Below are 27,733 nucleotides of genomic sequence, written 5' to 3'. Positions count from 1 at the left end.
AAAGGGATATTGAAGCTGCTTCTCCAGCAGAAGCGCTGCGGGTTAGGCACAGGTTTTTGGCCCACTGGAGAGCACAGGGACATTCCTGGCCCAGTGGACTGCCTGCGGATATCGCGAGCCTCCAATGCCCAGGGCTGAAAAGGAAGCGCGCGACTGTTCGGGCTGGAATGATCTGAAGGGGGAAAGCAGAAGCAGCCCAGCTCCCCTTCTTCAGGAACAAGATCGGACAAGCTGGATCTGCTCAAGCAATTCTTAGCCCCAAATGCCTGCTGGAGCGTGGTTTAGGCTCTCACCCGAGGCAGTAACTTCCACGAGTGACCTGGACCCAAGAGCCTCACAGCCCAAAGGGAAATGCGTACACAACCAGGGGGAAGCAGGCGACCGTTGCTATGCGCCAGCTAGGCTTCCCCCGCCCTCAAAAGAGAGAGAGGGGCTTGGACTTCTGTTTAGGGTTCCCTGAGTCGGGCAGAAGAATCTTGGCTCTGCATGTAGGAATACGGCTTAGAAGCCCCTTCCAATTCTACAACTCTTAATATAGCAGCGGGGCATTTTAAAAGCTGTATGCATTTTTCGCTGTACATTTTGGGTATGATTTTCTTTGGGTCCCCACCCTCCAATTTCTCAGCTGAATTATTATTTTTTCCTCTGTTTTTGTTGTGGTTTTCGATAACACGCTTGGACACCCAGACACATCAGCCTGAGTTAAAATGAACCAAGTTCAGTGTATTATATGAATGCAGGTGTTGTGCCTTTAGTCACGGTGATTAAGGGCACGGTGTAAGCACAGCCTCTGGGTCTTTGCATTAAACTCACGCGAACACAGGAGTGATGCTGAGCCACAGAGACGGCAGGCGCAAGGAGCGTCTGGGGGCTGCTAGGACGGTCCAGCTGGCGCAGGAGGACTGGAGGGGAGGACGCTTCCCGGTTCTCTCCAGCCATGGGGATTTGTGGGGGGGCGACCTTGCAGAGACAGGGAGCGGAAAGCAGTGCCAGGCAGGGATGCCAGCGCAGGGCGGATTCCACAGAGGGTTTCGGGAGGATCAGCGAGCATATCTTACCCCACTACAAAGGAAAATACCTTGTTCCGCAGCTGCGCAGCCCGAGTGAGTGGGCTGCTCTCTTGCACAGCAAGTTTCTCCTGCAGCAACAGTAACTGTTGCTGCAGCCGCAACTTCTCCTCTTGCAGTTGGGCCCGAGACGTCACCAACTTCTGCACCGCTGGATGCTGAGGCACCCCTGGTAAGTTGGCCCGTTTCCCACTAAAGACTCTTCCTCCTGCTAGAAAATAGGAAACTGAACACAGCACAGAGCTGGAGCTGGCCTGGCCACAGATAAAATGGGGTTAAGGAAGAACAGCATGGAGGGAAGCAGCGTTTCCCACCACGAAGGGCCTGAACAGCAGAGCTGACAAGCAGGTCCCGCTGGCTGAAACTGCAAGGGCCGAGTCCCCTTCCGGAGGGTTCCTGACATTTGCTCACTGCTGCCAGGAGACGTGGGGTGCGTGGCCAGCTCCCCCTGGGACCCAGCAGCCAAGAGGGCCCCACCCATGCCTGTCCACCACAGCAGCGGACGGCAAGTGGAAAAACATTCCTTTTAGATATTTGTCTTGAGTAGTTGCCGGTGAGGGATTCAAGGCTCTTCTGACATTTGTACTCCCAAAAACAAAATAGGCCTTTCACCTCCGTCTCTACCCTAGGAGCCCTTGTGACTCGGGAACTGTTTTCCATCTGGCAGGAGCAAATCACACCTGCAGCCAAACCCTACACCAATCCTGGGGATTTCATTCAGAAGGAGACTTTCCATGGGATGAACCCCCAAGGACACCTTGGCCAAACTGCTGTCCATATGGAGCACGTTGAGAATGGTTCCTTCCCTGAAGTTCCTTTTCCTTTCTCCACCACATCAATACATTTTAAAAAATTAAATATCTAGTTCAAAGCAGAACTAAGAGAATTTGAAATCTCATCACTTGTAACAATTTAGCAATTGCTGAATCAACATGCCTGTTTGGATTTCATCTTACAACCAACATAGCTACCTCCAATTTGTATACTCTAGTGTGTTGGAGAGAAATCTGAATTGTTCCATCTGTTACCAAACCACAATTCATTTGCACAAGGAAACAGGGGCCTCTGGTTTACCAAGCGTGTAAAAATACAACTTTCCAAGCACAGCAGCATTACCAGAGAGAGACACAAAGTGGCACAAAAGACCAGAAAGGCTGCATCACACCGGCTTCCTCAAACTCCCGAAAGGAGCACGTCTAGAGGGAAGCCCACAACAGCCACACAAGTGGAGAGAAGGCAGCACCCCTCGGCCTTCGTGTCTGTGCTCTTCACCCACAGCACTCTAACTTCCTGTCAAAGAACACTCAAATAGAACCCTGGATTTTAAGATACAAAAATCCCTAGAATGTCTTAGTGGGAATCCGAGGTAAATAATATGAGAAAAGCCAAATGCCAGCTAATAGGAAAACCTCTCTGAGAAACAGCCCCGAGTGGGGGAGATGGGCGGTAAGAAAATATGACAAATAAATAAGCGAATGAATGAATGAATAAACGATGAGCAACACAGAAATGTTCTCACAGAAGGGACTCGCTGTGCTAAAAACAAGTTGGCATAGCAGGAAAGATTACCCCAAGCCTTCCATTAATGGCTCCTCCTTGCAAGCACACATCTGCCAACTTAGCCAACACCACCAGTACTTAGCCCTGGCTGTGCAGCACAGCTGTTCTTCTGAGGAGGAGAACCAGCTCAGGAAGAGAGGTAACCGGTGGCCAAGACAAAAGGCAGTTAACCTGAAACAGCAGGGCATTTCGTAGTCCATTGTGTGCGGCTTCCTCCAGCAAACAGAGGTCTGGGACCTCTTGAAGCTGCAGGAAAATGTGGCTTGAAGGAAAGCTTCAAAAAGCTCTGAACTTCTCCCTGATTCTCTGAAGCACCATGGCTGGATAATTAATTTTGTAAACAAACCAGGGCTGCCTTTGCCTTGACATACAGAATGAGGAGGAAGGAGAAATAACAAAACAAGCCATTTTCTGCAGAAGGACTTCACCCTGAGCACCAAAGCAGCTTCCTTGGAAGACTTTTATCAAAAGGACCCTTCACTACAGAAAACTAAGTTTTTCTATCTTCTATGCAGTCGGCAGGAAAGACAACGAGAGTCACAAAGGAACCCAAACTTAAACGTAACTGAGTTCATCTGTCAAGTTCAGGATTAAAATCAGTAAAATGCAAGTTGGCAGTTAATTCCCAGAGAGCCCAGGAAAAGGTCCATAGGGGGCAGGGAGGGAGAAGTGTTTTGGAGAAGCCACAATCAGTGTTTCAGGGTTTCCACTGCAAGCCAGGTCAGCCCAGGGGAGGAGCAGGAAGGGGGCAGGGGGACTGGAAATACACCACCATTTTTGTCAGTGGTCCCAAGGTGCATTTGTTTTGTTTATTAGGAAAGAAGAAACAGAACATTATGGTTAATGTACTTTAATTATTTGTAATTATAGAATCTGAGACTGTATGCCAAATGTATTCCAGTTTACTGTTTGCCTCTGAATGCCTTCAGGATCCACCAGGTGAAGTCTTTTGGAAAGCTAGGGAACGCTTGGGGAGGACTAGAGACAGCCCCACCCCCAACACACACACACCATTAGCCGGAGAGAGTCCGACTGAGGCGAGCAGCCTCCTGTCTTCCACAGGCAACAAGGTGAGGTACAATCACAGCCGTACAAACAGAGAAACTGTAGTCAGCAAAATTCACTTGCCCTTCACTGCTTCCCTACTACACATTCCATGCGGCTGATGGATAAGAGATCCCCCACCCCTCCTCACAATTCCTAAAACCAGCTGCAGCATCCGAGGAGAACGGGAAACCTCCATGGATCCGGGAAAACATGGGAACCTACTCTACTATCTTGAAGCAACATGTCAGATCCAAATGGCATTTTGGATCCCTATTGTTCACATCTGTTGTCTAAAATGGCAGTAAATGGTTTGTTACTGATTAAAAAGAACTCTTTTAGAAGCAAATTCTCACCACTGTATAAAAAACTCAGAACCAAAATCCTGTCTGACCCCATTCCATACCACTTAATTGTGCGCCTCGCTCCCAATTATCCATGTCCTGCTTGCAAATGTCACACCCAGGTGATTTTATTAGAAGGAAAATATTCACATGCTAGTAACCACATGGCGTGGCGAACATCAAGCAGCAGGTGTCACCTGCTTGTTGAGAATCGTATTTCCCCACAAGGCTTTCAGCCCTTTGCTGGAAGGAACCACCTCAGTATGTCCCACTAATCTTAACCGTATGCTTTCGATTTCTGTTCTGCTCTTCAGCTTTCCAAGGCAGCTGATGCCACAGGGCCGAAACAAACCCTCCTGCAGTAAGAGCAGCAGACACATTGACGCATCGGTCACGAGCAACCAGCAAGTGTCCTGTGTAAGCCAGTAACTTTATCACAGTTATATCACAGGGAGCTCTGAAGTGCTGGAGAAGACTGGGAGCCGCCGACTAGCAAGAAAATCAGCTGAGCCCAGACAACGCAGGAGCTTCGTGAGGAAGGAGGCCTTCCACCTCGTCATTCTTCTTTAAACTTCCTCCCGCCTGCCTCTCTAAAGCTCCCCCCCAAGGAAGATGAGCGCCACAGTCCATCGGATGGGAGCAGCTACAGACCTTACAGTAGCATTTGCCACGAGCCCCGTCCCTGCTGGCCAAAAGAAGCCACGCACGGCCCACGCCTTGCTTTCGAGTTCCTCCCCGGCCCTTCACTCACTAGCTCATCCTCTGATGCTTGCCAACTTCTTTACGCACCATCCTGTTTCCAGCCTGCTTTCAGAGGATCTCTCTGTGTTTTTGCACATCGCGGGCTTCCTATCACCGGTTCGCTTGCTGCAAAGCCCCAAAAAGGAGAAAAAAAGAGACCTGTTGCAGCCTGTGAACCAGGACAAACCAGGGACGGCCTCCTCCCCCAGCTATGCCTGGACAAGCTCAAGCCATTAGGTTCTGAAAAGCAGAGCAAGAAACAACCTGCAGATCTCCCTGTCTGGCTTCTCTCCAGCTCTCCTGAAAAAAAAAAGCTACTCCATAAAGGCTACATCAACAGCCAAAGGAGGGGCAGAGACAGAGGGAAACCATGGCTGGGGGAAAGGCATCAGTCACGTGCCATGGCTGGTAACAGCAAAGCCATCCTGCCACACCTGTGGGCAGGCAGGGGTTGGCGAGGGACTGCCCTCTGGCTATCCTCTCTAGCCAGGAGCTAGATCGTTTGCTAACCCAGCAGTTTGCACTGGGGGGTGGGGGGAATCACCCCCGGAACAAACAGAAGTCATTTTCCCAGGGATCCCTGGAAGGGGGACAGTGCAAATTATGACTACAGCCAGAAGCCAAAGATGATGCCCCCTGCCCTGTGGGGGAGGATCCCTGACTCTGCCCATCCAGGGACCCATCCAAACAGCCGCTTTGCCGCGCTTCCTGCCATCTCTGCAGCCATCTGCTACTTCGACATTCACATATCTAAGATTCGAAGGACAGCTGAGGCGTCTGCCCGAGGGAGGCTAAGAAAACTAAAGATGGTTATGCCAACCGCACAACTGAAGCCCTGCCCCTTTCTATGTTACCTAGTTTGGTAATGAAATGTTTTCAAGGAGAAAGCCAAACCCAATTGATTTACTTTTTAGTTACCAAGCTCCAGCAGGATATTGTAGGCCAACTTGGCCCCCCTGCAGCAGACTGGTCTCAAGAGCCATCCCTGTGTGGGTCTCCTCAGGGCCACCCAGCCCTCGCCGCAGCCGCTTAAAAAGCAACATTTGGGGGGGGAGGAACAATCCATCCACATGATAACATCCTGAGCTATGTCCGGGGTGTCAAAAAACTCAAATGGCGACCACAACAGCATGACTGAGGCTGCCTTGCACATAAAAAAGCAAAGCTGTGATTGCACCACTGGGGCTGCCCTCATGACTTCTTTGACCACGGCTTGTGGACCGCCCTGGCCATGCCCAATTTTGTTCTGCGTGGAGCAGTGGGGGACGGGATAGAAAGGAGGGAACAGGGGCTGTTCTGTGCCTTCCGAAAAGCAGAAAGGACGCCCAAACACGCAGGGCTGAGCAACAGATCGGAGGGTTGGGGAAAGCTCTGGAGCCCATCGGACAGAAGGGCCTCCTCCAGCAAAGGAATGTCCTCTTTGAAGGATGCCTCCGACTGATCACGGTTTAAGAAGGGCTTGGAGGCTGCCTTGTGGGCATGCATGAAACCCGGGGCTAACAAGGTAACCCCTCTGCACCAAAAGACTCACCAATCCTGATTTGCTCGCAGGTGCTCCAACAAGCATCACGGTCAGATCACGATCTAACGATTAATCTTAATCCTGCGCCCTCTGGAGATGCTAGAGCAGGGCTTCTATACTGCCCTCCCGCAACTCCAGCAGAAACATGAAAGCTTTGGGAAGGCTCCATTAGTCACATTTGCAGTACCTGCATTCTCCATGTTCCTCCTGTCTTCAGCTTTCCACTCTGGGATGCTGCAACTGCCAGTCCAGGTTGACTGTGGCTGTCAAGGTACACCTCAATCTTCGTCTGTCAGCTGGTTTCACGCACCTTTGTGGAGCTGTAGGCAAGACAGAAATCCTCAGCTGAAGGTGGAACCTCTTCTGACTCACTGTTTTGTCACAACCAAGAGAAACACTTTGGAAATGAAGTTCCTTTTCTCCCTGGAGCCTTAAGCAAGTCAGGAAGAAGTCCCTGGATAAGGAGAGCAATTCCAGCATTGTTTGTGAGTGCATGCCTCAATTCATGGAGCTGTTGCAATACGTCCCCAAGTCTCTTTCCAGTGAAATGTTCAACATGCACACCCCAACCCTAACCTTGAGTAAAGCCCTGCCTGCGTCAGATTGCTTTTTCCTCCCCTATTCCTAAGTTCCTCAAGAACAGAATGCTAGAAAGAGACACACACCTGCTAGCACCCACCGCCCCAGGGGTCCTCTGAAGAGCTGCCTCTCAACCCCTACAGTGATACCCTGGGAGCCAGACTGGCGTCCCAGCCTGGACAAAGAATGGAACTGAGCGAAGAATATGCGGGCTGTCACCGCTGGCCATTCCTTTCTACCAGGGCCAAGCAGTAGCCTTGGGAGAGGCATTTCCTGTCCAGCCAATTATTTAAGGCCATTTCCTAATTTATGGATGTCTAACAGCCTTCACGAACAAGGACAGGCTTTATGGCAGTAGGAAACTGTAAATCCCAAAGGAGGAAAGGAAAGGAAAGGAAAGGAAAGGAAAGGAAAGGAAAGGAAAGGAAAGGAAAGGAAAGGAAAGGAAAGGAAGGGAAGGGAAGGGAAGGGAAGGGAAGGGAAGGGAAGGGAAGGGAAGGGAAGGGAAGGGAAGGGAAGGGAAGGGAATGGAAGGAGGGAAGGGAAGGAGGGAAGGGAAGGGAAAGGGAAAGGGAAAGGGAAAGGGAAGGGAAGGGAAGGGAAGGGAAGGGAAGGGAAGGGAAGGGAAGGGAAGGGAAGGAAAGGAAAGGAAAGGAAAGGAAAGGAAAGGAAAGGAAAGGAAAGGAAAGGAAAGGAAAGGAAAGGAAAGGAAAGGAAAGGAAAGGAAAGGGCCAATTCAACTGCACCACAGGCTTTCTTTTTCAAAGGATTCATGAGATGTTCTGGGCTGAAGAGTGAAGTATCCATGCTCTAAATACCCAAAAGCCAAGAAACATCAATCCAATATTCACCTGTCAAGAAATACTCTGCAACTTCAGCCTTTTCCCCCTGTGGCTTTTCCTTCTTAGAAGCTCCTGCTGTTACGCAACCCACTGACAGGAATCTCCCCAAATGCCACACAGGGCCTTCCATAAAGCCCTACAGTTCCTGAAACAATTTGGTCCTTTGGTGAATTCATCCACACTTCTCCCTGGTTGGCAAAGTGGTCTAGAAACACGGGCCCAGCTGGCTGAAGGAGGGCTCCTCTCTCGCTGACCTCAGGTTGCCCCAACCGTCTGGCAACCAATGGGTTGCTCAGTCCCAATACCAGCTTCAGCAGGACCCAATTCTTGAAGGACCATGAGTGATCAGTTGGGAACTGATGAGGGAGAGCCACATTCCTCAATCACATGAGCTTTCAGGTTCTGCCAATAACCTGAAGTCATTCCTAAGGTGCTACCCCCCCCTGCCGAAAACAGATGTTTGAACATGTTCACTACTTTAGAAGTACTTAATGAACAAGGCAAGAGGGGAGAACGAAGACTGTTTTTCTCAGCTTAAACAGCTCATTGTTAATCGGTGGAAAATACCATCACTTCAGTTCACGGGATTCTTTCTTCAAACCAGTTCCAAGAGAAGCTTGTCTGTCAGTTTAGGATCCGTTCAACTGCATCTTCCTGAAAGGAGAGGGGAGCCAAGTTCCTTTATGCACCGTGAGGTTAAACAAAATCGCCAGAGCTAAGGCTGTCACCGTGCGTTCCGTGACGCACGAAAGGATCACCCTGATCCAGGCGGTGGTCAGCAGGGCTTCCAGCAGTGCCCAGAAAAGGTTAAGAAGGAAGTTCGTTCTGGAAATGGAAACTCCACCAAAAGAGCACAAACTGGCAGGAAAAGTGTGTGGCGATTCAGACTTGCCAAGAAAAGGAAAGGGACTATTGTTGCTGTAATTATTATTATTGTATATGGCAAAAAAAAATGGAGGGGAAGCATAAAGTTCTAAACTTAAGAATTTCTTTAAATCTATTTGAAGCAGAACAGCAGCCAGAGAAGCAGATGGACCATTAAATGACACAGGAGCGAAAGAGATCTTCAAGGGGGAAATGGCGACTGCAGAGAAAACAAAGGCGTCCCTGGCATCCGTCTTCACTGTGGACGACACAGGATGGTTATCCCAGCCTGCACTGACTCCCTGGGGATTGAACCGGAACCATGAAGCCAGGCCGAGGCAACAGCAGGAGATACTTTCTTTAGGACATCTCGAGAGACTAGGACACACTAACAAATCACCAGATCCTGACAGCATCCACCTGAGACCTCACAAAGGGCTCCGATGTGAGAAGGCTGACCTCTGAGCAAAAACAGGTAACCTCTTCCTAAAATTGGCATCGGTACCGGACAACGAGAAGGCAGCCAACGTGACACCAGTTTTTACAAAGGGACGGGGGTGGGGAGCAGTGCTGGGCAGCCTTTTGGCAAGCAGCTTGCCGGTACCTCCTTCCTAGGGCTGCGAGAAAGCGACCGGCCCAGCCAGCTCTGTGCCTGAGAGAGGGCTGGGACTCGGGCTTAAAACGGAGAGGCTGTAAAAGTAGAAATAAATAAATAAAAGTTTTTCACACACTATTCTGAACTCATGAAAGCCAACCAGCCAACCGCAACGGAAGAGCGTAACTGCAGGGCACTGAGATTACCAGCCGCAACCGCGTTCTGGGGCACCTTTGCAGCTGGTCTCCCTCTCAGGATGCCTCCCCCCAGATGCAAGGCTGGGTCTGTGCTCCGGAAAGCTCCTTGAGCATCACCAGGAGCAAAGAAGCGGGAGGGATGTGTACTTGGCTACCCCCCGCCAAAAGAAGGGGAAGAAATCCATGTCTCTGACTGTGCACTTCTTAAGGGAACCCCATCTGCAAGGTCAGGCTTCCAGACCAAATTGGTCCACTCGACACACGAACGAGCCACGGCAGTTCCAGAAGAGCCTTTCTAAGTCACGCACAAGCAAATCCTTTCTTCCCTCGTTAGCAATAGTTCGAAATTCCCACACTCAGTGGCTCCGACTAAATCTCATTGAAGATAGATGTTCTGTAACCCAGCGTTGCCATATTACGTCTACCATATTAGCATTCAGAGGTGGCTTGCAGGCTCCCTCCTCTCTGCGGTGTCCCACAATCACAAAATTGCCGCTCCTTCAGCCTAAAGTAGTCCAGGTCCATGGAAAAATGGGAGGGTGTCCATTGAGATGCAAGACACAGGCACCCCCTCCCCAGAGAGAGAGGAGGAATGAGATTCTCTAATCCTTTCCTCTTTTAACTGACTCGGCCAGGACCTGTCAGGGTCTTTTCAACTCTGCAGCGCAGAGTTTCAGATTCGAATACAGCCCTTCTAGCGTCCCAAGGAGCACAACTCAAAACAGGTTTCCGTCTCAGAAAGCTCTGTACATTGTAAAAGCGTGCCGCTGCTTCCAAAGCACGGGGGCCGCTTCTGCCCAGTTTCTGCTCTGCGATGATTCTCCAGCATTGCCCCAACCCCAGTCAGAGGTCCCAGGCCAGAGGCCTCGGCCTGAAAAGGGCCACACCTGCAGGGCGACTCTGGGCCCGCCCTCACCTGCCTGGACGCCCAAGAGGCCTCCCCCCACTCCGCTAGCAACCTGGGGGACACGTCTGCTGCACCGCAGCCCGGTAAGATGCATGTACACACGGGCTAACTTCCGCTTCTTTTTAGATTTTATTATGAGTTTTTTTGGTTTTATTACAAAAAAACTTTCTGAGATCTTGTGTTGTGGATGGACATCAGATTTTCAATGCAGAAGGTGTAAAAAATGTGAGGGTTCATTGACCCATATAACACGGTCATGCAGTCATTTGGCGTCTTTTTGGAAAGGCATATTAACGTATGTAAGCAGATTTATAGGAAAATCTTTAAAGATTAACATCTTTAAAGATGTTAATGTAATGTTAAACTATACACCAAAGCTTTGGATTGTTTATCAGCAATTACATTTGTACTGAGCATGGGAGAGGCTAAAAGAAATTGGAAAAGTGATATTATTCCAGATGTCAAGGAATGGCTGTCAGAAATGTGTGTTTTGGAAAAGGCAATCTTTTCTGCTAATTAAAGGATGCAGCAATACGTGTTAGTATGGCTGAGGTTTTGTGATATTTTACAATAATATTTTGTATTGATTATATTACAGTAATATTTTCTTTAGTAAACCAGTGACTACTGCTAAGTAAAATATAAGGTAGACTTTCCCCCTCTTTTCGTCTTATTTATTTATTATTTAAATTTATATCACTGCCCATCCCCCCAACAGGGAACGCTTAGTTCTTAGTTTGCATTTTTAGTTTGTTTGGGGTTGTCTCTTTTCTATTCCTTTTAAAGGGTTGGTTTTTTTGTAGTTGTGTATGTATAAAATTTTTAGAGAAATTAAAAATCGGAAAAATGATACTGTGTTGCTTTCTGAAATAATCCAATACTACCTAGCTTATTTATTTATTTATTCGTTTGCAGGACTTATGTGGCCTCCTTTCTCAGACAGTGACTCTAGGCGGCTCACAACAATCCATAAACCATAGTTAAAAACATACCCTTCCCCCCGGGCGTCAGAGCAAACATTCGTACACCCTCAGCCCCCCATCCTAGCCCAATGCTCGGGGGAAGAGCCAGGTCTTCACAGCCCTCCGGAAGGCTAAAAGGGTCAGGATCCCTTTGATCTCTGGGGGGAGGCTTTCCAAAGGGCTATGCCCCCCTGGAGCACACCCGCCCTGTCCAATCTAGCAGGACAGGCAGATACCCTCAGGAAGAGACGGTCCCACCAGTAACCTGGCCCTATATATTTGACTATATTCCTTTTTTCCTTATCTTTAGATCTGCGTGATGATGTTCTATTTTTCTGAAATTCCTTTGCAAAATTCAGGTTATCACCTTTCTTTTTGCATTCTACTTTTCTTCTCTCCACTGTCAGATGGAAATATAAGGGGCCTAGAAGGAAAAACTATCAGGCCACTGAGTATGTTAAGCCTGGAGAAGAAAAGATGTGGGAGACAGGAGAGCTGCCTTCAAGTATTTAAAGGGCTGTTGAGAAACAGACAAGGAGACTTTTCCAATATTGTTCAAGAAGACTGACAAGGAACTACAGGGCCAAAGTACAAGAAAGTAGATTTCAATTGGATATCAGGAGGAATTTCCTTACAGCTGCCTTGGGAGGTGGCAGGTTCTCCTTCACTGGATTTTGGAAGGTCCCTTCCAACTGTTCCATTCTATTATTCTTGCCCCATTTCTCACTTTTCTGCTATTATATTGTTAGTGTTACAAATTATACCATACAATCTCTATACATGGATCTTTTAAATAAGAGGGTTAGGGAAAAACTTAAGGGCAGAAACAGAAGTCTAAATAAACAGGACAGTAGTGCTTTCAATCTGACGTATTTGGGTTTAGTTACCATTATAGTCCAGGCACTGGTGGGATGTGTCAAAGGTGACCTTTGAGAGGAGACCAAAAGATGGCCACAGGAGAGGCAATTCGGAACGGCGGCCTGGTGAGAACAGCAGAGCTGACTCACACGGCAGGAGGCACCGGAGAGCTGAGGGTGAAGAGATGGATGAGCCATCCCAGGATGTGTCACAGTATTGAGCAGAGGCGAGAGGCTTGTGCAAGATCTAGCAATGCCCAGGAAGTCAGCGAAGGACTTCAGCTCAAGAGAGGTAAACAAATGCTGTATCCTGGTACTGTGGTACAGTTGGAAGACGACCGGGATTTGGGCTGAAAAAAGATTAGAAAAAAGAAGCAGAGATTTCGTAAAGATAGACAAAATCTGGCAACAGACTGAATTTGGCTGGGCAAAAAGAAACACAAAGAGTTCATGTCACGCCTGACCAGGAACGTTTGTGGTTGATGGATAAGGAGAACGAAAGAGGAGATATGTTTGTGGGACTCATTTACCCCTCAATGCAAAGGACTAGGTGAGGCAGAAAATCAGTCTACGATGATAAAACAATTAATAATGATTGCATTTAATACAAATGATATAAAGCACCAACAGCTCTGCCCAAAATTAATCTCAAAGGCCCTGCAGAAGATGTGAGAGCGGGAGTCCCCTTGCCTCGGGGGACAGGCTGTTCCTAAGGAGGGGAGCCCCAAGAGGGAGCCCACGGTCAGGGCCCCTCGAGATAGGAGGGGCCTTCAGCAGGCACCCTTTGCTCACATGGAGGGGCAGGCAGAATCCTCCTGGGAAAGCTGGTCTCCTAGACCCCACCCAAGGCTCTCTGCAGAACTTCCCGGACCTTGATCTGTACGCAGAAACACATCGCCGGCCAATACACCTCCCACATGGCTGTGGTGCTGTCTGGGATGATGGCCGATCGGTGTCAGCCTGACACATGTGCACTGAGCTGACTGCCTGGCGGGTGAACAACCAACAGTGGCTCCAGCCAGTTGTCCTGACGCGATTTTTCCTCAAAAGGCGTACCCACGTGCTTTGATTAATGCTGTTCTGGGCTTCTGCAAGCAGCATGCTACGAAGTTGCAGCAAACAATCAGCACTTTTCCCTGTTGACAAATCTTATTACTGTAAAAGCAGAAGTTTCTGTGAGCTGCAACACACTTCAGCAGATGAGCAGACCTCCAGCCTTTTAACAAAACCTGTCAGCGAGGTGAGATGCTACCAGGCGCCTTCTGGTTCTCGGCTGCCCTAGACTAACATGGCCACCTCCTACAGCGTCTTCCACGTTGCAGTGCTGTTCCCTCAGCTGTGGGGCAGTGTCAGGATGCAGAAGCCCTGGTCCAAAAGGAAGCGAAAGCCAAGCCAGGGAGCTGCCAACAATGTCTCAAAACCAGCTCCAAGGGATTAAGATTTGCTTCACTGGAAAGCCGGCAAAGTGCCCGGGAGGATGAAAGATGGGGGTCCCCCACCACTACCCCAGGAGGGGCTGGTGGTTTTTGTAAAAAGAGCCACAACAAGCAAAGAGGAACATTGACACAGAGAAAATGGAGCAACAGATTGAAAATAGACTGCAGCAACCGCAGCCCATAACTGTGGTGCCCCTGGTTGTCCAACCCCACACGGCCCTCCTGGCTCCCCTCCTCCTCCTTACAGGAACCTGGAGGAGGCACGGCCGTGCCGTCCAGACAGAGAACCGCCGAGGGGCAAAGCCGAACCGGACAGAAGGAAGGCAGAGGCAGGGCAGCTCAGCGAATGGTCAGAGGACCCACCATGAGCTGTACTCGGGAGCCCTGGGCTAGAAGCTGCCTCAGAGGAGCCAGAGGCAGGGGTCTGGCTGAGTGAGGGGAGGGTGTCCTTTCAGAATTGGGAGGAACCTGCAGCAGCGGGCTGGACTCTGAAGGAGAAGAGCCAGCCAGAGAAGGGCAAGAGTTAGACCTTGACGGCTGAAGGAGGGATCTGTAATCCAGGAGGGGTGGGGGGAGGCAAAGGAGGAGGAAGTCAATTAATAGAGAGGAGTACTGAAGAGGAGGCTAATAACTGAAGACATTCAGAAAATCAGGGGTCAATACAGGTGCCATCCACATGGGCACACAAGTTATTTACAGGCTGTAAACCAATTTGGCATTCCTCAGATGGAGGGTGGGCTAGACAGCAGCCCCAGGAAGAAAGCTGAAGTGCCAGGCAGCCCTGATCCACCCACCTCTGCAACACAGACACTGTGTTGCACAGGGGACACTGACAATTGCGTTGTCTGAAAGGGAGGCTGTTCTGTTGATCCTTTGGAATGTGAGGTTTGCTCCAAAATATTTCTGTTGGATTCTGAGTTTTCTGGCATAAAACATTTGTAACAAATAGGTATATAATTAAGAATAAAAATGTGTGTTTTTTTGAAGTAGTATAACTAGTTTTAGCCAGTCTCATTCTCTAAATGCCAACCTCATTTGGCCTACCTGGCAAATACCTGCTGGTCACCAAATTGCTGTATTTTGGGCCTGGGAGACGCTTCCAAATCTTCAAGGCCACCACACAGGTAACCACGGCAACAGCTGGATTTGGAAGCTGTTTGACAACCACAAGAGCCTTTATCAACAGCTGTAAACAGAACCAGCCTCTTGCTCTCTTCTGCCAAATTCAACACCTGGCTCACTGCACTGCCAGAGCCGCAGCAGCTGCCCAGACGCTTCGCTCCTTCCTCTCCACTGAACTGGCTCAAGCCCCCAGGCCACTGCTGTGCAATGATCCCAACTGAGAGGAGGAAGGTTTTATTCACACTTGCTGACAGCCTGCCCAAATGCAGTTGGTATAGGTAAGTAATCTAACCAAGTAATTTTAGTTGCATGCATTTTATCAGCAAAGAAAGCGTCAGTGTTCCAAAGACTGTAATAGGCTGCAAGAACCTGGTTAGAAAAAGAAAAACTTTTCCTCTGTAGAACTTTATTCTCTAATGGACACAATCACAAGAACTCTGTCAAGAGAAGCTGCTACAGCCTAACAAAGGTAATTTAAGACCAGAAGCACCATCCGCAGCAATCAGTCCCAAAGAGAAAGCAGCCTGGCAGCTGTGCCAGAATTCTGCCCACTGAAAGTGGCATGACAGTCCATAGAGTGGGACAAGTTACCTGGAAGAAAAGAGCCACTGGCTCCCGACTAACACAAACAGGGCCTTAAGACTAACTCTGGGCAAACGGTTGGCATTCCAGGTGGGCTGTGTCCCTGTCAAGGCTGGTCAGCTGAGCCAGGTCAGTGTCCGGGGATGGGTGAACTCAGGGGGACAAGGCAAGAAGAACCAACATCCCGTGCTCAAGGTCCAACCTTACCCTGACGCCGTAAGGGTGGCCGGCCATGTACACACAAACACAGGGATGGTCACAAGATCGTTTCGTTCGTTGTTCTAACCTTGCAAGTTTTATTACGTGCTGCCATTGCTGAGGAAACAAGGCTGTTCTTGTCTCTCAGCACAGCAGAACAAACTTGCACTGGTTTAACAGGCAAGAATGCAAGTAAAAAAATGTATCTCAACAACTTCTCCAAATTACAACACCAAACGTCCCACATGACCACTAAAGCTGCATAAAATCAGTATGGGTTTGTAGCACTGATAACTCCAGAATCCAGCGCTCAGACAGGAAGACCTTGAAGGGAGACAGACAGCAGCACAGAGGAGGAGACCAGACTTCGTCTAGTTCCCCGCGTTAGGCTTCCCACACGCCTGCTGAGACTTCCGGGCACTTGTGGTGGGAGCCGAAAGGGAAGAGCCTGTTGGTGCTGCCAATGTCAGCTCCTCACGGACAGGCCAGTCCGGTACTGGAAAACAGGAGTCGGGAATGGGGGAGCAGGAATTGCCGGGTAGGCAAACAGGGATCTCTCCAGGCCGCCACCGCACCTCAAAAGAGTTGATATCACACCTGACCAAGGGAGCGAAATTCCCCATCTGAACCGGAATGGGAGGGCAGCCCTTCTTTCGCTGGTGAGTCCGCACCCGGGCATTACGAGGGAGGAAGGTCCATTCCCCTGACATCAGTCGCAACTAGATGCCTCCACCATGTGCCTTTTTCTTTCTCGCCTTTTCTTCCAACTAAAAAGCTCTACGCACAAACTTTCCTCTTAGCACAGCTCATTCACCCCCACCCCCACCCCACCCCTTCTGTCCACTGTCCAATTCACTCATTGAAAAATAATGAGGAACTCCCCCAAGTTTCCTTCTTGGTAGGACACAAATCTAGAAATGGGGATAATGGAACGGCTAAGAGAACCTGGCACCCTGTTCCCACATGCCCTGGCTGTGGGCAAGAGCACGGGGGCAGCTGCCTTGGGATCTGCAGGCCTAGGGAGTCCACCAGGCTCCCGTTTGCCCCCCTCCTGGCCCCCTTCCGCGAACCTACCGGTACAGGGCAGGCCTACCACAACTGGGCTGCAACAACCTGGACAACCGCAAGAGGGCAGCAAAGATACAGAAAGCTCTAACTCAGGGTTTCTCAACCTTGGCGACTTCAAGATGTGTGGACTTCAACTCCCACAATTCCCCAGCCAGTTTCTGCATCTTGCACACATCTTGGAGTCGCCAAGGTTGAGAAACCCTGCAAACTAGATGGCAGCCCGGAGACGCTTTAGGGAAAACTCTGGCTCTCTCCTGCCATCTAGTGGTAAAGAGGAGTGAGAAAAAGACTTTCAGGCAGGGGAAATGGGGGAGCGCCTTCCAAGGGGAGGCAGTTGCGCAGAAGCAGCAGGGGGTGACGCGGGGGGGCAGACCCCAGCAGGACTCCTACCGTGTGTGACCCCTCCTTCCCCTCAGCTGCGCAGCCTGGGGGCTCTCGGGGCCTGAGCGCTCTCGGCACTGGGCCCCCCGTGGGGGTCGCCTTGGACCCCGGAGCGCTCGCCTTCCGAAGCCCTTCCCTGCTCCCCAACCCCCGGGCCAGCTGCTCCAGGGCGCCCTCCAGGCTCGCTCCTCTTCAGGCCGACCCGAGTGGCCGGCGACAGACCAGGGAGCCCCTGGGGGGAGAGCCAGAGAGACGCCCAAGGGCGGGGGAAGCCTCCGGGTAGCCTCTTTGCTGCATCTACCCCTCCCGGCTGAGCCGAGCATTCAGTCCCGGGCCTGCCGCCCGAAAACCGGCGCGAGTCCTCCAGCGACAGCCAGAAAGGGCGAGGCCGCCGTTCGGGGGAAGCGGGTCCCTTTAACAGCCCCGGCTGGACTCACCGGCCGTCTCTGCCAGCAGCGAAGAGCAACCGACTGCCAAATACGCGGGAAGCCACGTGTCTTTCCGCGGCGCGGCCCGCGGCCGGTCCCTCGCGGCAGCTCCGCGCCAACCGACCTCCCCAGGAAAGCGGGACGAGCGTCTCTGCGGCTCCGGCTGGGGCGCAACGCCTTCCTCTGCCAGCCCGACGTTGCACAATCGGCGGTATCTGTTTCAGGCGCCCGGCCTCCCCCGAAACCCTCCGCTCATCTCGGGCATGCGGAATGGAACGCCAGAAATGCCGCCGGGCCGGTTGCCGAGCGGGAGGCGGCGGGGCGGGCCCGGCCGCGGCTGCGGGAGGCGGAGGCGGCCCTTCCGCGGGGCGCCCGGGGAGGAGAGGCGGCGGGCCGGAACAAAGCGCAGCCCCTGCCCTCGCCGCACGCGCGCGGCACCGCGGAGGCTCGCCAGGTGGGCGAGGCAGCGGCGCAGCGGCCCCAGGGCCGGAGCGACGCCGCCAAACGCCGCCCGCCCCGGCCCACCTGGCCGTGCGCGCCGTCCCCCTTGCCATGCCCCGCCGCGCGGAAGAGGCGCCGGGCCGCTCGCGCGTCCCGCTGGGGCCGCCGCCTCGCCACCCCCGGGCCGGACGCGAAGAGCGCCAGATCCGCAGGAGGGCCTCGCGCGCGGCCTCTCCGAGGGGACCCGCCGGCTGGCGATGGACCGGCGAGGGAGAGCTGGGCTGAGGCTGCCGGAAACTCCCGGCGACCAGCAGGCGGGAGGACGGACGGGCCGCGGGCCCGACCCGCGCGGGGAGGGCTGGCTTCGCCCCGCCATGGCCCTTCGTCCGGCTCTCCGCGGGCGGGGGGAGGCGGCGGGCAGCCCGGGGCCGCGCGGGGCAGTAACCAGCCTCACGCGCGCCCTCCTCCTCCCTGCAGCCGCGACCCCCGCCGGCCCGGCCCTCTTTCGCCGTTGCCCCCTTTGCGTTCTGCCCCGGCCTACAGCTGCGCGCGACTCCGTGTAGAAAACGGGCCGCTTCGGGTCTACTTTAAGCCTGCAGCGTCAACCCGGCTGCCTTGGACACTGCGGCCCCAGGAATGGCGCTGCAAGACCAGGAAGGCCTGGCTACCACTTCGGAGACATTCCTCAAGTTTCTGCTTTTCCACCCCACCTCCCCCGAAAATGCCATCAGTATATGCCAACCTCCTTTGGGCAGAATGGCTGCTGTACACCTGCTCCCCTTGCTTTCCCACTCAGGTCAATGCAGCCATTTCCTCCCAAAAAAGATCAGCATCCCTGATTTGAGCCCCAGAATCGGAGAAAGGGCTAGGATGGTCCTCATGGCCTGATCCTGCGCAAACTGAGCTGAACACAATGCACCGCCAGAGCCTGTGAACAACTGTTATGATGCAGTCTGGTGGCCTGGTTCACAAACACCCAGAACCCCAAACTACTCTGTTTTAATCTAGCTCAGGTCACCCAGTGAATCCGCACCCCACCCCAACGCTGTCTTTGGCTCATCTCCCCCCCAAGCCCGCTACGCTTCTGAGCCAGGGGGTTGGACAGGGTGTGAGACCCTTAAAAATGGAGTCTCCGTTTGGGGTCAGTGGGCGTGTTCGGGATTCTGGGACAGGATATGTATTTGCCCATTCAAAAAAGGGCTGCCAAAGCAGGCACGGGAAGTGATTAAGCATGGCTTAAATGCAGAGGAGCTAGGTTGAAGGAAAGGCATTTCTGCGAGTAAAATGCAGAGGCGCTCTAAATGCCAAGAGGCGCAAAGATGCTACTTTGAATCTATTGCTTTCTTCTCCAGTGTCTCTGCCGCAGCTCAGCCCCGGAAGCAAGTTGGCCAAGAAAATTAGGCAGTGCCTTTTCCCATGAGAAAAATGGAACACCCAACTTAAATTTTGATACCAAGTAATACAAAAGCAGGGGGCAGCTGTACTGTGACGGCCGAACTGTTCTACTAGGCACAAGCGGGCATGAAGAGTTTCTGTGGGTCCGAAGACGTTAACGGGAAAAGCTGCTGCTCGACTCCTCCTGACTGGCCCCCGGGGCCCTTGGCTGCCCTTCCCGTTCCTCGTCCCTCCAGCTGGTCTCCCCCAGGGCCCTTGGCTGCCCCCTTTCCTCCTAGGCCGCCCCTTCCCAAACGCAAGACCAGGACAAGGAGCTTGTGGGCAGCCCCACGTGAAGACCACAGCTCTGGCTGGGCCCTGCCCTGCCCCGCCCTCCGCTTCTCCGGCCCTCAGAGCCCCAGCTGCCGTTCGTGGTGCAGTTTGGGCAGCTCAAAATATGCCAGGAGGTTCTTTTAAGCTTTAAAGAAAATGTGCTGAATAAGGGGACCAGGAACCGCTCCATCTTTCAAGCTGGTAGGGAAAAGAGCAGCACAATTTATTAGAGCGGATTTATGTTCTTGCTCTCAAGAACAATACAAGTCCGGGATTCCTTGCTAAGTTAGGAGCTTACTTTGTCATTCAAGGCATGCGTGGGGGTGATTATTAAGAGAACAGGCACCTCCGTGCCTTTTGTTGTGCCCAAGACCAGTCCCAAGGATTCGACTGGGTTATGTGGGTCGGAGTGTTAAGTGACACTCCTGTTTATCAACTGGCCGATTAAGTGGATCCATAACTGCTGCTGGAAGGATGCCAAGCCACCGGAGTGTCACAGTCCCCTTCGGCATCAAAGCAACCCCTTTCCTGGTTTCCCATGAAACATGGAATCCAAACAGACCGGCTTCGCACTTTTTATATGCTCAGTCACACGAAAGCTTACCAATGCTGAGACTATTCTGGCTTAGCATGTGTGAATGCAGGCTCCAGGTCTTTAACTGACTCATCAAGTGAGAATCCAGCCACAGAGATTAGTTGGGGTTGGACTGCAATTTTGCTGTAAAGGAACTGGCTGGAAGATAGCGGCAGAGGGGAAGTCGGGGAGCTCTGGTGCATCTTGCCTCCTCTTGCCTTGCCCTGCAGGCAGGTGGAGAAAAGGGGAGGAGGCGCAGCTGGGTGAATGTCTCTGTAACTCAGGTGGGGCCCAGCTGAAATGAAGGGGCCCAGGGAGTTGTGCTGGAGTGACCCCGGTAGCTCTTGGGGGTCTTCTCCCACTCTTATCTGCCCTCTGCCATTTCTTACAGTCTTCTAACGTTATGTGCTTGTGGAAACGTGAGAACCACCAAGTTTCCTTGTATCATTTATCTCAGTTTTTTACTCTTACAGAAATATTTCAATCTAGTGATAGTAGTGTTGGAATTATCAGGGGTCAACTCAGCATTGTCTCACAAGCATAGTAAGGGGGTTTCTCTGGTAGAATTGTCTCTATTGTGCTTGTGGGATGTCACGTGGGTCACCTGATTTCCACTTCCTCCTCCTCCTCTGGCTTGGGGATTAACAATCTCCATTACCTCGTGGGCAGACCTGCAAGCAGGAGCGCTGCATAATGCAGGTCTCGTCCTCTAACATCTTGCTTGCACGCACACTTTCTATTCCACACAGAAAGTGTTTACAAAGAACCAGTGATGGTTAAATGCTTTCTACTATGAAACTACGTGTATCCAGATCTACTGAATAAAAGTAAGCTATCTCTATTTCCTTCATCTAACTACAGTGCGAAGACTGAATTTATTTTGGAACGTAATTAAGCTTAATGTGCAAGTTCTTTTTTGGTTCACATGTCTACTCTGCAAGATTGCTGTTAGCTGCTTGGAGTTCTTTTATTAACCTTTAAAAACTCCATCAAGTAGAGGGTCTTCTCTACCCCTGGAGACCCACTGCAGTCTCTGGGGCTCTCAACTGTTCTGTTCCTCCCTGTCTGTGCCCCAGGATTTCCCACAGTCTCTGATGGTTGTTATGGTGCCAGTGAGATGCACCAGAGTCTGGAGGAACTCCCTGGCTGGCCGGCCGGCTGGCCATCGTCAGTTGGCATTCCACAAAATTCACAGAGATTTCTATCTGTTGCAGTCAGCGTAGAGCTTGCTAAAAAGACAAGTTAGTTTTATTCATCCCAAATGACAGTTGGTTTGTCTGTTGGTCATCCCCACTCCTACTCTGAGAACACTGCTCATTTGAATCCTGTCAGAACTGTGTAGCATTTTTCAATTTCTTTTGTTTCTCAAGGACTTTTTTTAAGATTCAGGAAAACAAGTTTAATAAACTTCATGCTTGAAGACACATAGCTCAAGCTCTTAAGTTTTCCCCTCATGGAACTGGAGAAATCCAGGAAAGATTCTCAGCTCCTGAATGTTTGGCTCTGTGGAAAGTGGAGCATGGAAGAGCCAAGTCACAGTTTGCCATTAGGAAGGCGGAGGCGGTACAGCAGGGCGCAGGCGAGACGCTTCTAATTATGCAGCGGCTGACGGGGCTCTGCCTCTTCGTGCCTTTCGTTCTCAGCCCCGGAGCGCAGAAATGCTTCTGTCCATTGGCTGTGGGAGGTTCTGCGTCCCAATTGTCCAGGCAGGTCTCTTCCCCTCAAAAGGAACCAGCCTGCCAGCCCGTCCCATTGGATTTGTCTCGGAGGTCAGGCAAGCGAGAACGAGATACGATGGGGAGCTCCTCCCATAACTCTGAGCAGACAGAACTCACCTCAAAGGTGTCACTCTTTGCTCTGCACACGGGTAATCCTACTTTGCTCAAGGAGCAAGTACTTCCCCAGCCTGACTCAGATCCGCGGGAGCGTGAACAGGCTGGATGATTAATCTCGGAGATGCTCTGAGCTGTCATTACATCAAACCCCAGCCTTCCCTCTGAGCTGCAAGCGTCAAAGCCCTCAGAAGCAGGCAGAGGAGGGGACGAGCGCCAACAAGGCTGCAGCCAGTGCCCGCTCCGCTCCTTCAAGCAGCAGGCGTAGCGCAGGGCATCCGGATCGGAGATGCCCTCAGAGATGCCCCAGCACTAAGTCCCACTCTGAGGTTCCTTCCTTTCCCCCTCAGCTGCAGACAAAAGCTTGCCTTGCAATCTCCGGGCTTCCTGGCTTTGCCTCCAGTTCAAGGTCTGAATTCTTTATGGTTGGATTCGGCTGAGCTCTTCCTCACTAGTGCCTGAAGCTGACTGACAGCAACAGGATTAAAGGGAGTCTCTGAGACCAGGCCCCCAGCCCCTGCTCAGCGCAGGAGTCCCGCTCCAGCTGGCCTTGCCGCCGCTTGAATGCACCCAGGGGAGGGAAGTGGCCGCTCAAGTTCCTCACCAAACTGCAGTTACTGTGGGGAAGCTTGTAAGCAGCTGAATTGGAGTCTGGCTTCCTGGGACTTAAATCTATTCCTGCACATCCTATGGACCGGAATGGCCGAAAACAGGCCCCGCCCTTCCACGATGCGATATCCTTTCGGGTATTTGGAGAAGCTGTCGTGTCACTCTTGGTCTTACTGTCTCGAGGCTGAACAAGCCCAGCTCCTGCAATTTCTCTTCACAGAACTTCGTTTCTGTCCCTGGCTTTTTTCCTTTCCTCTGAACCTATTCCAATTCCTCTGGATCATTCCGATACCCAGAACTGGACATAGCACTTGTGAGGGACACAGTAATTGTTCACTTCATCCTGTGTTTGGACATTATACCTCTGTTGACATAGCCTAAAACTGCAATGGCCTTTTCGCAGCTCCATGACACTGTGTGGAGAGTGAAGATAACTGTGATGGAGACATGCAGGAACTATCACTGAGGCAAAGGAGGCTGATTGTGATTGACTGGCTGATTGATTACGTGCCATCAAGTCACTGTTGACTCTTGGCAACCACATAGATCTTCTCCATGATGACCTGTCCCTACCCTGGTCTTTCAAGTCTTCCAATGGTGCCCCCACCGCCCCTGTAACTGAGTCCCTCCCGCTGGCTGTAGGTCATCCTCTTCTTTCCGGCCCCCTTTCCCAGCGTCAGAGCCTTCTCCAGGGAGCTGCTAGGCCTGCGCATGTGTCCAGAGTAGGATAATTTGAGCCTGGTCATTTGCATCTTGAATGAGAACTCTGGGTTGAAAAAGTGACATTAGCCTTCCTGTGGAATTGATTTTCCTCTACCTAGTGGGGCAGTCATTCTTCCACCTTTCAAAACATTTTGAATTTTATTTCTGTCTTCTAGGATATTAGCTATTCAACTAAATTTTGTGTTTATTTGCAAGTTTGATAAGGATTCCCTTCACCTATTTATTGAAATAATTAATAACATTATGGAAGAGTAGAAGACCCAGGATCCATTCTTGTGGCGCCTACTCAATGCCGCCTCCTGTTTTGATGAGGAAGCATTGATGGGTGCCCTTTGTGTATTGTTTCTGAGCTAACTATGCATCCCCTCATTTGTTGTGTCATCCAGCCCATCCTTAACCAGTTTGCTAAACAGCACATCCTGGAGTTGTCACATAGGTTGTCTGGGTTCACCCAGGATATCTAACAATGAAGCTGGGACCCAGGAATTGAACTTGGCATATTGTCTGAACATCACATTAAGCTATAATATGATTTTTTTGGGGGGGGAGATAACATATTATGTGACTCACACCAATTATGTTTCGTTAAAGCAGGTGAAGCATGTCATGTGGATCCGGCCATTCAATCATTCATGGCTCCCGGTGGCAGAAATAAGAAGCGGGCAGGCCCAGCTCCGTGTCGCTAAGCCTCTCCGAGGCGCTGGTCTCTGGCTGCTGGGGGTTCTGACAACAACAGGCGGCCATGTTACTTCCCAGGCAGTGGAGAAGTCCTGCCTGTCAACTGAGCAAGTTGTCCTTCTTTCACCTGCAGAACGCAGCTGATCCGCCACCAGCACTGTTACCCCACCTTCTGGAAATCTGAACCGCCTGACGCAATAAATCCCACAGCCATCCGAGCCCTTCCTCTACCCCAGCCCCATTTTGCTATCCTGCAGAGTCGTCTCCTTCCAGCTGTTGGACCTGCCACGTTTGCACTTTTCTTGGAAACAAGCCGGAAGGGGTTCTGGCATGAGGGGTGGGGGGGTTGCTTAGCTTCTTAGTCTAACCTCTAATCTTGGGATTTTGTCCTACCTAAACACCAGGCAGGCCAAAGGCTGCTTAGTTTTTCCAGATCAGCCAAGTCCGGCCTAGTGCTGCCATCTAGTTGGGCCTCTCATATAGGAAAATAAAGCCAGTGGAATTAAAGGTACTTAAAGTTTGTTGAGTTTCTTTCTCCACGGAGCTGCGAGGGATCATTTCCCATCTGGGGGGAACTCCCCTCTCTCCAGCCACGATGACATTATGCAAAAACAGTATTCTGCCACCTTTTATGTGTGAGCTGACGGATGGTGCCAAGATGGCTTTCTTCTCATCGTGACAACATCAGCAAATTTACAAATACCTTAAATAACAAGCTGGGCCCAATTTTGTTCCCCTTGCTCAACTGGGTGGGACTCCAGCTGGCTGGTGGTGCTTTGAGCAGTTCAAGGTCCCAGGTGGCAAGGAGGGTCTTAGCCAACTTAAAACTACTCTGAGGGTTCGGGGAATGAATGAAAACTGTGGCAGCGTGGAAGGGCCCTGCTGGGGAATGACAACTTTAAGCCACAAGGGGTCTTCCCAGGCTCGCATCTGCAAATAGCTGTAAGCATAGCCAGGGTTTTATCCAAGGAGGGGAAATGAGGAGTAATTATACTGCTTTAGAGGTTGTGTTCAGACAGAGGCCTCTCATTACTGCCACAACCAAAAATACAGTTGGAGTATATGGTTCCAAACTGTAAAGTGGGCAAATACTGTGGGAATTCTTGAGTTCAAATTGCAAGGGCTGCACCATCAGCCAAGCCACCTGCAGCGGAGGGACGAAGAGAGCTGGCACAGAGCTTCCTCCCTCCCCACTCCCAGGCCATGGCCACACACGGCCTGGAGGAAAAGATTCCAGCAGGGGGGGGAGGAGGAGGAGGAGGAAGGCAAGCAAACCAAAGGGTGGTTGCACCACCATTTCCCTCCTCCCCAGATCCACAGTGGTGGCAAAGATTTCCTTTGCTGAAAGATATACGTAGTCCTTTTCTGCTGACCTTTGGACTGATTTAAATTTTATCTTCTCTATTGCTTTGAGTTCCATTTTAATGGCTCTGATGTTCATTTTGATGTACTTCATTGTTAATTAGACTGCATTTCAAATTAGTGCCTGTGAATTCTACGGGAGGTCCATGGAGTAAAAATGTGGGTTAAAAGTATTCTTCTCGTAAGTAATTTAATAAGCAATTATGTGTGGGCTTGTCAACTTTATGATGCTAAAAGTATTCTTCTCGTAAGTAATTTAGTAAGCAATTATGTGTGGGCCTGTCAACTTTATGATGCTAAAAGTATTCTTCTCGTAAGTAATTTAATAAGCAATTATGTGTGGGCTTGTCAACTTTATGATGCTAAAAGTATTCTTCTCGTAAGTAATTTAGTAAGCAATTATGTGTGGGCCTGTCAACTTTATGATGCCCACGTTGTGGGCTCTCTATTCAGCACTTATTATCCAGGGCCCCCCAAGCAAGGAAAATTTTTATGCAGAGAGTTAAGTGCCCAAACTGATTTGGAGCTTTTAGCCAAAAATAGCTATCTTTAAAGTGGCTGGCTACTAACAAAACAAACTTTCAACCTGAAAAATACCCCTCTATGAGTCTGCCCCAATCTTTAAGAAGGGCTTTTTCCAGAGCAAGACCTGAGTTGTTGGATTCAATGGCCAAGTGTGGACGCTTTCACAACATTCCATACTATGAGAGAACTTGTCTATGAGGTTCGCCTGATACTGAAAATATTTTTCATATCCTGTTTAATTGTCAACTATATGCATCTAGGTAAAGGTAAAGGTTTCCCTTGACGTAAAGTCCAGCCATGTCCGACTCTAGGGGGCGGTGCTCATCTCCGTTTCTAAGCCTTGGAGCCGGCGTTGTCATAGACACTTCCGGGTCATGTGGCCAGCATGACGACTCGGAACGCCGTACCTTCCCGCCGAAGCGGTACCTATTGATCTACTCACATTTGCATGTTTTCGAACTGCTAGGTGAGCAGGAGCTGGGACGAGCAACGGGAGCTCACCCCGCCGCACGGTTTCAAACCGCCGACCTTCTGATCGGCAGCTCAGCGGTTTAACCCGCAGCGCCTCTATCAGGCTTAAATATCTATCTCCACTGTTGGAAAGAACTGTGTACTGGGACCCACATTTTAGATTGTCTTACTTTCTCCAGGGTAATAATATATATACTGTATGCAGAACTGCTCTGTTCATATTGAAGGCTGGGGCTTTAAGATCCCAATATATTGAACAAATTGGGGTACCCTGTAAGGGCGACTCTCTCAACTGATTCCCGCCTCCTTCTACTGCGATCACACATATATATATGTATCTTGTTTTATTATTGTATCCCTTCCTATTATTTGATTATGCTTTGTTTATATTTCATATTTTACATATTTTATCCTGCTGTATTGATAAGGTCGACTAATCAATAAATAAATACTGATAATAGGTGAATGTGACTAAATCCTGAATAGTTAACATAGGTGCCTGGCACGTATGTATGTGCAAGTGACAAAATGTGTGTCCTGATGCAAAAACCATGGCTTACATATTTGTGTCTGGTGGTGAGGCACAAGTACGCAAGGGTGGAGTCTGCCCGATGGCATCACCATGCATACATCCTTGCTGACACACCACCTACATCTGGGCTGTAGATGTCTGGGACAGTCAAGGACTCAGGACCCCTTCCCACCATCTCCTTCCAGAGCTTTCTACTTGTCTAGGGCCATCTGCCCGGACTTAACTGCCCTCATTCCTAGTCGCTCTTCATCTCCTGATTTCCTCCACAGTGAGAAAGCCAGACGAACTGTGCATGCTGGAATGAAGAACACCTTCCGGTGACAAGGTGGCCCTTCGCTTGGCCCTGTTGATTTGATCCCCTGGACGATTTGGCCAGCCAGGTTTTGTCTTGACTTTTCTTACTCAGCTTTACTGGTTTGACCGATCTAACCTGCTGTGATCTGGATTCACTGCCGTGACCCAGCTCCACCTTCCTTGGTCGGCACCATCGTACCCTTCTGACCGCCTCCCCTGAATCTTAAATACCCACAGAAGGGGGACAATGAAGTTTTTAAAAAAAAGACAAAATGTCTTTCACCTAGCAGGTTTTCGGAGCAAGATGCCCACTCTGAACAATGAGACTGTGAGGCAGGGCAAGGCAGGGCTTCAGAATGCACCAAGAGGCTTCTCAGAGGCCAACAGCTGGCTCTTCTGCCTTCTGCCGCTTGTCGCCTGGAAGCGGAGCAGTTGAAGAAATCCGGGTTCGGGTTTTGACCCCTTCGTCCTCATTGCCACAACGATGGCCTGATGCTCGCTCACCACCACGGTTAACACAGCCCTGGTGGGAGGACTCCCCAGCGTTCCACTCCCCCATCCACGCTAGGAAAGCAACTGCCCCTCACTTTCCTGTCCGGGGCTGGGTTCTACAGACTTTTTGAAAGGCTTAAGGTCGCTTGCAACCTTAAAGCATCAAGCTTCAAGCAGACGCAGGAACAGCAACTAGC

The 27,733-nt window shown here is 50.8% G+C and overlaps 1 protein-coding gene across 2 annotated transcripts in view; it reads right to left on the bottom strand.

Moving 5' to 3' along the window:
• Window positions 1-12,426, bottom strand: part of KIFC3 (kinesin family member C3) — a 34,476-nt gene extending 22,050 nt beyond the window's left edge. The window contains exons 1-3 of one of the 2 annotated variants that reach the window (XM_063312819.1): window positions 12,112-12,426; window positions 6,466-6,598; window positions 1,079-1,275 (exon numbers count right to left, since the gene is read on the bottom strand). In XM_063312819.1, the coding sequence (XP_063168889.1) occupies window positions 1,079-1,275; window positions 6,466-6,478 (210 nt within the window). In that variant the 5' untranslated portion in view covers window positions 6,479-6,598; window positions 12,112-12,426. The remainder of the gene's footprint in view (window positions 1-1,078; window positions 1,276-6,465; window positions 6,599-12,111) is intronic. The other variant, XM_063312820.1, reaches the window with a different exon arrangement.
• Window positions 12,427-27,733: the final 15,307 nt, after the last annotated feature.

The sequence above is a fragment of the Candoia aspera genome, chromosome 11 (genome assembly GCF_035149785.1).
Source record: "Candoia aspera isolate rCanAsp1 chromosome 11, rCanAsp1.hap2, whole genome shotgun sequence".
NCBI classification, from domain to species: domain Eukaryota; kingdom Metazoa; phylum Chordata; class Lepidosauria; order Squamata; family Boidae; genus Candoia; species Candoia aspera.
This window is presented reverse-complemented; position numbering and strand designations above follow the sequence as displayed.